General features: G+C 32.9%; 2 protein-coding genes across 6 annotated transcripts; both read left to right on the forward strand.

Moving 5' to 3' along the window:
• Positions 1 to 266: 266 nt before the first annotated feature.
• On the forward strand, positions 267 to 2,612 carry LOC125677621 (multiple epidermal growth factor-like domains protein 10). 2 transcript variants are annotated; one of them, XM_048915756.2, is made up of 5 exons: positions 267 to 440; positions 1,375 to 1,436; positions 1,595 to 1,732; positions 2,064 to 2,135; positions 2,293 to 2,612. In XM_048915756.2, exons 1-5 carry the CDS (start codon positions 358 to 360, stop codon positions 2,517 to 2,519), a joined length of 582 nt encoding a protein of 193 aa, XP_048771713.2. In that variant the 5' UTR covers positions 267 to 357; the 3' UTR covers positions 2,520 to 2,612. The 2 variants fall into 2 exon arrangements, with proteins under 2 accessions (XP_048771713.2, XP_056013524.1); XM_056157549.1 differs by lacking the exon at positions 2,064 to 2,135.
• A 561-nt stretch (positions 2,613 to 3,173) lies between these two features.
• LOC125677623 (multiple epidermal growth factor-like domains protein 10) lies at positions 3,174 to 8,508 on the forward strand. 4 transcript variants are annotated; one of them, XM_048915759.2, is made up of 6 exons: positions 3,174 to 5,824; positions 5,992 to 6,048; positions 6,223 to 6,348; positions 6,461 to 6,535; positions 6,614 to 6,739; positions 7,746 to 8,508. In XM_048915759.2, exons 1-6 carry the CDS (start codon positions 5,680 to 5,682, stop codon positions 7,793 to 7,795), a joined length of 579 nt encoding a protein of 192 aa, XP_048771716.2. In that variant the 5' UTR covers positions 3,174 to 5,679; the 3' UTR covers positions 7,796 to 8,508. The 4 variants fall into 4 exon arrangements, 3 of the variants coding, with proteins under 3 accessions (XP_048771716.2, XP_056013526.1, XP_056013525.1); XM_056157551.1 differs by lacking the exon at positions 7,746 to 8,508 and adding an exon at positions 7,286 to 7,739 and having other exon boundaries at positions 5,984 to 6,048; XM_056157550.1 differs by lacking the exon at positions 7,746 to 8,508 and adding an exon at positions 7,286 to 7,739.
• Positions 8,509 to 9,603: the final 1,095 nt, after the last annotated feature.

The raw sequence follows: 9,603 nt of genomic DNA on the forward strand, positions 1-9,603 counted from the left end.
GCTCCAAGGTCGTAAGAGCCAAACATAGGACTAACTTTTGCAGCACTTCACCGGAATTGCGACGTCTCCATATAAGTGAATAAGTCACCTGATTTTCACTATGGGTTACTAATTTTAACTAATCAAGGTAGAGAGTTCATGGCCGGTTTCTAAACTGTAAAATTGCAGTGCAGATCATTGCGGAAATATTCAATTGGTTCAAGTGGAGACCCTTGATAATTCAGGAAGTATGTATTAAGCATATTGCTAAAATGCCATTTAGCCATCATATTAATCCTGCATACATTGGATTGAGAATTTTGAAGGACAGAAGAACACTAACATTTCAAATGATATCGTCACTAGCATCTGATATCAATGGATTTGAATTTGTTTTTATGTATCACCGTGTGGTTTTTGTCTACTTATATCACATCTTCTAGCTCACAATTATGTGCAGGGTAAGTCTTTTTCATTCATCTACCACTATACAGATGCACAGTCATTTTGTAAGATTTTCACGTAAAATACTCACCAGTACAATCACATCAATTTCCCAGTCTGTTCTTTAAGATTTGCTGACAGTAAGAATAATAAGATACATGCATTAGAAATGTAGTGGTAAAGTAATAACATTTCGTTGTATATGCGTGTATATATCATCAAAACAAACGTTATACAACATTATGAATCTGTATATACTCTCACAACTTCAGTGTACAAATCTATAAATGAAATAACTGTTGAATACTTGATTTCTGTCAAGTTCGGTTTCAAACATTCAAGCAAATTATTCATAATTCAAAGAATGTGTCTCGGTTTCTTCCAATTTCAAGACATTTTTGGGTTGTCTGTATTAAACGCTTCTTTTACGCAGATTTTAACCAAACGACAAACTTCGTCGGGTTATATTAGTCGCGAAACAGTAATTCATTTTGTCAAACCATGGAATTATTATTCACTTTAAACATAGAATAAAATCAGTCCCGTTATATTTCTATTGTATTCTAAATACAGAGTTTTGCATGCATTTCCTAATATGGATTCATCAAGTACCTACCATGACACAACAGCTCATTATGACGTCATTACCATACCAATTTGTTTTGTAACCTTAGCTACACCGTGTACTGTATTTCTAATTATTGACGTACGATATATGTATTATTTTATGTCAATGTCGATAGATATCGAATAAAATATTAGAATATTTCAATGTCTTGTTATTCCGTCCTAAACACGTGTCTTATGTGATGTAAACTGCATTGTATTACACTTATATCATGATAATTCTTGACTAATGGCATATTTAGTTTTTAACATCTTTGTTCGTCAAATGTTAGAAACTATGAAAGTAGATACAGTATTTTGATACTAGTTTTTAAACACTTGCAGCCCTGATGGGAAAGTATGCTGTATTGGATATGTATGGAATGAAGCACAAAATACCTGTATACGTATGTATATATTAGAATCAAAGTTAATCAGTACTAGCAAGTTTATAATGGAAATTATATTCATTGATAACAACGGGATGCATGAAGATAAATTGCAATGTTGATTACCGCTTTTGATAATTTATATTACTTAGCAATATTTTCTCTGCTTTCCGTAGAGTGCATGACTGGATTTTACGGTATTAACTGTACTATTCCTTGTCCATATCCGGGATTCGGCTGGGATTGTCAACTACAATGCACCTGTAGCAATGAAGACTGTAATCACGTGTATGGGTGGAAGAGAAAGGTATCAGGTGAGGAACAATTACTCACATTTCGCTTTTTTCGTACCGCAGAAAAGCATTGTTTCAAATTAGCTCATATCCAAAATTACATAATGTGCTGATGGAAAGTATGGATAATATTGTGAGCCATCTTGTTATCCAAACTATGGAAATAGATGTTAGTTGCTCTGTCTTTGTAATGAAGCGTTCTGTGGTCCTTCTAGTGGATGTGCAGGTTTATTGTATAATGACTCATTATAGTTTCAATCTCTTCAACATAGAACTTCTATTATATAAGAAACACTTTTCATTAATTGTCCTGTAAATAATGAAAAGAAACTACAGTGTCTTTTCTTTGCAGAAAATTATTCATCATTGCACAGCATTGAAATATCAACCGTACGTGCATCTGCTTCAAGTACAATTTATAACGGTAATGATTTAGTTGTTCTTGCAAGAATACTCTGAACATAAATTAAAAGAGTCATCACATGAGTTTCCATGTGTACAGATAACATGCACAGTTTATATCTTAACATCCTGCACACTTTGATTTTTCATTCTGTAAAGTTTTCTTTACATCGTAACAGAGGATACAACAGAGGCTGCACCGAAATCTACCAACATCTCCCATCAGGACAAAATGTGTGCCGAAGAGACGGGAGATGTATATGAAAGCAATTCTACATCTTTAATTGCTGGTATAATTAGTCTTCTGATCGTTGCGGGGCTGTTGCTAGTTCTGTACGCAATAGCGTATCTACATAAAGTCACGCGCATAGTTCAAGGAGACACAGCGAGTAAAAGCACATTTTAAAGGGATACAACTTACGACCAAATTCAATCAAATATGACCGCATGTACATGTATCTACAAGAATAACAATGCAATAAAAGACTCAAATTTTGTATAATTCAGACTTATCTCTACCGATAAAAACAAAATAAACGTATAATACTAAATTTACGTTGAATTCTATCAAATAAATTTAAACATGTTTTTGGTAAAGAATGAATGTTCTAATTACTCATTCTAACATCTAACTATTAATTACTAGAAAAATATTAGGGAGGATTTGAGGACAATAGAACGTGTTTTCATAAAATTTTAAAACAGTTTCTATAACTCTCGATCGTTGTAAGTTCCCATTCCACGTGTTGCAGACACCAGCAGTCTATTAAATGTTTAAGATCTCATAACTTTATGGTTGTACGTAACCGCTTTTTAAGATGTCACATCGGAATTATGCTTAACGCAAAGATGGAATTGGATAAATAGAAGCAAGTGTGTCATCATTTACAGATATTTCAATGTTGAACAAAGCACGATAAAATCTTTTGGATCAGATATCAACACCATGGTTTAAAAAATTATGGTCATAAAGCAGGTATACCACACGTGAGCTCATCAGCATAGTATCACTTCATGTGGTTGCTTCATTGTCAAGAATTCAAAACAGCGCCATATACAATTATCATTCCAGGGATTTGCAGAATGAAAAATGAAAAGGTGACGAGAACGAATAGTGACCAATCTCAAAACTCCTATTAGGGATACAAATTCAGAGTAGGGCAAACACGGACCCCTGGTCATATTAGAGGTGAGAACATGTGCGAAGGAGGACTAATCATCCTCTGTTGACCAGTCGCACCAGCCATCATTTTGATCGGGTAAACGAATTAATCCATAATAAAGTTCGGGTGTAAACAATCACCATTAATGGTATAAAACATACCTGAAAGGATTTCACATAATGGCAGTGGGTAATGGTAAATCACATTACGGATGTATATTTAATTGCTGTGATAAAATTTAGAAATTCATTTCAAAATTAAGGATTGTCTCCCTCATGCATAACTCTTATCCTTAGACGAATTTGACTCCACTTTTTTGGCACTCTGTTTTCCCCTAAATTAGCTCTAGCAAGTTTATTGTTATTTCGGAATTCAAATATTTCATTGAGCATCACTGAAGATACATTATTTGTCGAAATGCGCATCTGGTGCATCAAAATTGGTACCGTATAAGATTTACATTGTTATAACGACCACGAGTTTTGAAAAATACAAACGTTAAACTAAAATATTTAGAGCACTGCACCATCAACTTGTGTGTCAGTAGCCTGAGTCGTTTTGTAAAAACATGATCAAACGCAAGCTCTTGCGTATCAAATCAGTTGAGAGACATAAACAGCATGTGCAGGTGATAATGGAATATTGGTACATCAGTGTGGGAAGTTATCGATGAGGAAGCTGAAATCATACCGTTTGTCATGAAGTTGAATTGTTCTTTTGCCGTTGATATCCATTTTCAATAAAATGTCCAAGTATGAAGCAGACGTGGAGGAATATGTTGTGTTTTTTGGCTCGAGTTCACCGGGATGAAAAGTAACGATAACAGACAGTTATCAAACCCATAACTCCCATAAGGATTACAAAATACAAAGTTGGTCAACCACGGACCCCAGGACATTACAAAGTTGGGATCAGGTGCCTAGGATATATATGTGCAGTTTTGTGTCGCAATTGAATCATCAATATATTTTGATAGCGGACAAAACGTTTGAGTGTTCACTACATTTTAATGACTAAGTCTTGAATTCCATGTTCATTTCATTTCATTTTGATCCATTATATTCAGTGTTCACTAAATTCTTATAAATATTATTTTCAGTGCTCACTACATTTTGATTACTATTATATCTACCGTTCACTACTTTTTGATTACTGACAATTATATTCAATTTTCACTAATAATGAGGACTGTCAGAATTCGAGCCCCACTCTTGTTATGACCGTGTTCAACCTATGACGTAAATATAGGGACTGACTGCTCCTTCGTCAAACGAAGGCAATCGCAGGCCTTTTGGATATCACCTCCAACACGGATCTCGTGTCAAAGCAGGCTTTGGTATGTTAAAGAACCATCACTGCTACAATTCTGAGCCCTTAGCATAGGTCTAAATTTGTGGTACTTCACCTACAGGTGGTAACATCTCATTGTGAGTGAAAAATTCTCAAAGCAACGGAAACGACAAAAAAAAACCAACCTACATCATTAATTTTTATTACTATTGTGTGTGTTCAGATTAAACTATTGACGTCAAACCATATTCTAAATCTGACTATATAGATATTCGCTCATAAAAGAAGTCAAATCAGACTCTAAATCTAATTCTATAGATTTGTGTTCAGATGACAGCAATGAAGTCATATCAAACTTTTAAACATGACTATATAAAAGATAATACCACTAGAATTAAGTCAGACTCTAAATGTGGTTAAACCCTCAATGTTAACATATTCCCTTCTATGTATGTATTTGAAAGCTACTGTTGATATTAACTTTGTTCTCTATATATTTCCTACACTTCCTACACTTACTGTACGAGTTAAAACTCTCTGTAGATTTGATAAATCAATAACATAATAGGAATACAATGATTTCAATTCAATCTTCGCCTTTTACAAAGTCTTTCCTGGGGAAATATGACATTGGAAACAAATTTAAGAGTCTCTTCTGACGGAATATTTCAATATTTTGCATCTAAGAAATCCTAAATGTAAAACATATACGGTACCAATTTTGATGCACCAGATGCGCATTTCAAGTAATAACGAAAAAAGTGGAATCAAATTTGTCTAAGGATAAGAGCTATACGTGAGGGAGATAATCCTTAATTTTGAAATAAATTTCTATATTTTATAACAACAATTAAATATACATCCGTATTTTGAAGCTAATAACGAAATATTTAATTGTTCCTCTTCTTCTTTTCTTTCATGTGGATGGAAACAAACTTCTCATGCAAGGACACCAAGTGTACATGTGTTTTAATGATATTATGATCACTTTTACTACCATTCACAAACATATAGACACTTGAATTTTGAAGAATGAGGGAAATTTATAAACGTGGGAAACGTACTTAAGATGATAAAAATGTTGATCAAATACAATCGACGTATGGTACTGATATGAAATCACGTATTTCTCATATCGCAAAAAAAATAGTTTTCCAAACTCCGCTTCCAATTGTTAAATGGCTGGATGGGATGTCATACACGTGTCGTGTTTTATTTCTATATTATCAAGATGTATCATGGTTCAAACGGTTACCACGTAAGTAGGATTTGTTAATGGATGGTTAACTAATGATATAATGTGAAGTGTAAAGTATGTCCTCACACGTCTCTATGAGTTTTAAAAGAACCACTTTATGTCTTTGCTCTCTCACTTTTTTTTCTCTTTCTAGTAATGTTATTCATTTTATTGTGTTAGTTCGTTAGATGTTAGCATTCATACGAAGTGCAAGGTATGGAATACGACACTAAAGAAATGCACAGGTAAGTATAACATCTTGTGAAAGTCAAACCAAGGCTGGAGGCCTGGATTTTGTATCATCGTTATAATTAAGACAATGTCATATATCACTGGCAATTAGTTTAACTCTAAAATTGTAGACTGATTTTAGGCCATGAATGAAAGTCATATTCAAAATTAACCTTTTTTATGTTTAGAATGCGATGTAGGGTTCCAAGGTGACAGCTGTCAGATGGTCTGTCGTTATCCTAACTACGTAAACCAATGTCAAATGTGGTGTAACTGCGAACAACGGAACTGCAGTTTTGTTACTGGATGTGATTGTATGCTATGACCATTATATATAATCCAGAACTAAATACAGGAGGGTTCAAACTGCTTCTCTTTCCATATATCAATCTAATTACTTAAACTATGACTTTCGATATATTTCAGATGGGTCACCAACGATTTCACCAAGCATTATGGAAATTTCATTTCCCGTATATTTATTGACTAAAACTCTTAAAGGTACATTACATGATCTTTACCAAGTAATTGTTGATCGTGTATAACATATAAATTACGTAACATGATTTCGTTTTCCAGCATGTCGCTCTGGATACACCGGGTCTGACTGTGAATCTGCTTGTCGGTATCCAAGTTACGGGGTCGGCTGTCAGTTACAATGTAAATGCGACAAGAATATTTGTCATTACGTAAAAGGGTGTGAAAGTAAGTAATGTCAAGCAGTAATTTTCTTCTTCAAATTGAAATTCACAATATTGATGATAATGAACACTTCACGGTTTAATCATATATCTAGGATGACTAATAGTTCCATTTCAAACAGCATATATTGCACTTGCTATAAAATTCGCAGACTTCTGAAACACCATTATATGAGGTTTATTTTTGTCAGTCTTACTATTTAAAAAAAAACCACAGAATATATTATCAGTTTCAATTACCACATGCAATCAACTAGTATCCACAGATAAGATAATAAAGTATATATTTTGTACTATAACAATGCGGCAAATCAAAAGCAGTATAAATTGAACATAGAATGTGAAATTGCCAATTGTCATCTTGTACTTTTTAATTTATTGGGTGTGTGTACAGATATTATGATTGTATTTTTATATTTATACCAACCAAGTAAATCCAAAAATGACAACAGTGACACATATTCCAAATTGAAATATGTATAATGTTAAGTGGTATGTCTATGGATTAGAAATCAGTTTCATTAACACTATTGAATTTATATTTCTGTAGCCTACACCCACTGCAGTCAGAGTGAACGTCCCAGAAAAAAATGTACAGTACCATGACACTAGGCGTGGTTTCAGTAATTCAGTTGACAGTTTATATTTTTCTTGTAATGTATTATCAGTAAATATTTACAGAATAAGTCTAATAGTCATTTTATTCACACATCTTATATACAGAGTTTCCTGATCCCCTCCCTCAAGCTTATAAGTATTACTGTAACCAATATGTTGATGTTACAAGTAAAAAGAAAATCCCACACAGTTTTCATATTTTCTATCCTTTGTTTGTGTTACTTTTTATATCCTTTAATCTTAGAAATATACTACATTCCTGAAACTTCCGGGCGTTGAATTACTTATACGTGTACATGAATGTCTAAGTATTTACTTGTGAAGGATTTACATATATTATATAGGTAGCTTATGATTATGGATTTATAATTGGAAGAACTTGTATTTGCTAGGAATCATCAGCGATGGAGATTATTACTTTCTTGAAATATACAAAAGTTAATGAAAAGGTGAAAATGAGAAATACCAAATTATGAGTTGGATAAAAACGGATCAGTGGACATACCGGATGTGGGATCAGGTGCCTAGAAGAAGTAAGCATCCTCTGACAACCAGACACCCGCCTTCAGCCCAATAGGAAAGATGGAGGTTACGAACAGTGTTCAATCTTATAACTCCTATAAGCAATACAAAATAGAAACTTTGGCAAACACGGACCCTTGGGTATACTAGAGATGAGATCAGGTATCTAGGAGGGGTAAGCGCCCCCTGTCGACCGGTCACACCAGCGTGAGCCCTATAACTTGATCAGGTGAACGGAGTAATCCGTAGTCAAAATCAGTGTACCAAGAACCAGATATCATCGGTGGGGACAATTACATGTCCAAGACATAATATCTGCTTCCATTATTTCTACATTCACCATAATACAAACAAAACTACAAAATAGAATACATTGAAACTATGTGACATGTTAAAAGTTGAAATATTTGTATTGTACCATTTTGTATTTGATGTTTTACTTAATTTTCTTTTGTTTCTTTTTCTACACCCATTTCTCAATATTTTCCTATTGATATCTAATTGACACGTAACTTACATTATAATTTTCCGTTTCTATTATATAATTTCTCATTTGCATTCTATAATTGTCCATTTCCATACAAAAATGTTTCATTTGTATTTTGTCCCAGGGATTGTTTTGTATATTTTAATTCCGTCTGTCCAAATATATATATATATATATATATATATATATATATATATATATATATATACTTCGAAACTGACTTTCATTGTTTTTATATATATTGAAACAAACGTGGGGTGTAGAGAACATTTAACGACATACAGTGATATCATACTGTGAATATATTGAGAGTGATCTTTTATGAAAATGTAGCGCTAAACAGTATTTATATACTTGGTTGACTTCTTCATTATGAATGTTATCTTATCAAGATCTGAGACAGATGAAAGAGTTACAATTCAAAGTATATCAACATTTTCCTACTAAATCATTGATTTCTATTAAATTAACAGTTTTTATTTCAGACTTCCCGGTCGTGCATGAACTATAATTATCTTTATGCATGTTTGAATTGTGTACAACTGCAATGCATTGATGAGGAAACCACTCTCATTGTCATATATCAAAAGTAAAAGCATTGGATTTACAAATCGTATTTGATGGCATTCACGAAGCCATTGGTTCTTACATAGATAAGGAAAACACAGATAACTTGAGTCTTATCAATTGGGTTTATCGAATACCTTCCTCCTGTATACTACAGACATTTAATTGCCTTGAAATCCAAATATCGATAAATTATATGAATTCAAAAAACCAAATAAAAACAGAATGAACCAGGAAGTATATATTGTGCACATGTCGCTAATTGAAGTTATTTCACGCTTTGATATAAATAAAGGAAATTAAAATAGAACTATTTGTATCGATAGTGTGTAATATGTAATGGGATCAAATAGCAAGAATCAAATAAACAATTTTTCATCCATTTTTCAAACACTCGCTGAGAACATTGTATCAATCAAAGCACTTAAGGTATCCAATATATCAAGAAAGGATAATGAACAAAGGATTTAAATTAACAAAAACGTTTTGTTTAATAATGATGAAAGTGAAGTAGAAGAAATTTCCATGACTGGTGAATGATTAAAAGCTGACCTTTTGGCACATGAGACTTTTTCAAGTTATCTGTCATTTGTGAAAATAAGGAAAATCTAATTTTCTAAAAATGTATGAGCCAAATGATTAATTTCATTTCATATTTTCATGAACGATAAAGC

This window comes from Ostrea edulis, chromosome 3 (genome assembly GCF_947568905.1).
Source record: "Ostrea edulis chromosome 3, xbOstEdul1.1, whole genome shotgun sequence".
Lineage (NCBI taxonomy): Eukaryota > Metazoa > Mollusca > Bivalvia > Ostreida > Ostreidae > Ostrea > Ostrea edulis.

What these genes read in the sequence shown, in the direction of transcription:
- LOC125677621 (XM_048915756.2), top strand. Translation starts at nt 358, where the DNA reads ATGGATTTGAATTTGTTTTTATGTATCACCGTGTGGTTTTTGTCTACT. An exon ending in AGCACAAAATACCTGTATAC is followed by an intron (nt 1,437 to 1,594) that starts GTATGTATATAT and finishes TGCTTTCCGTAG; the next exon opens with AGTGCATGACTGGATTTTAC. An exon ending in TTCAAGTACAATTTATAACG is followed by an intron (nt 2,136 to 2,292) that starts GTAATGATTTAG and finishes ACATCGTAACAG; the next exon opens with AGGATACAACAGAGGCTGCA.
- LOC125677623 (XM_056157550.1), top strand. Translation starts at nt 5,680, where the DNA reads ATGAAATCACGTATTTCTCATATCGCAAAAAAAATAGTTTTCCAAACT. An exon ending in ATTGACTAAAACTCTTAAAG is followed by an intron (nt 6,536 to 6,613) that starts GTACATTACATG and finishes TTCGTTTTCCAG; the next exon opens with CATGTCGCTCTGGATACACC. An exon ending in TTACGTAAAAGGGTGTGAAA is followed by an intron (nt 6,740 to 7,285) that starts GTAAGTAATGTC and finishes ATATTTCTGTAG; the next exon opens with CCTACACCCACTGCAGTCAG.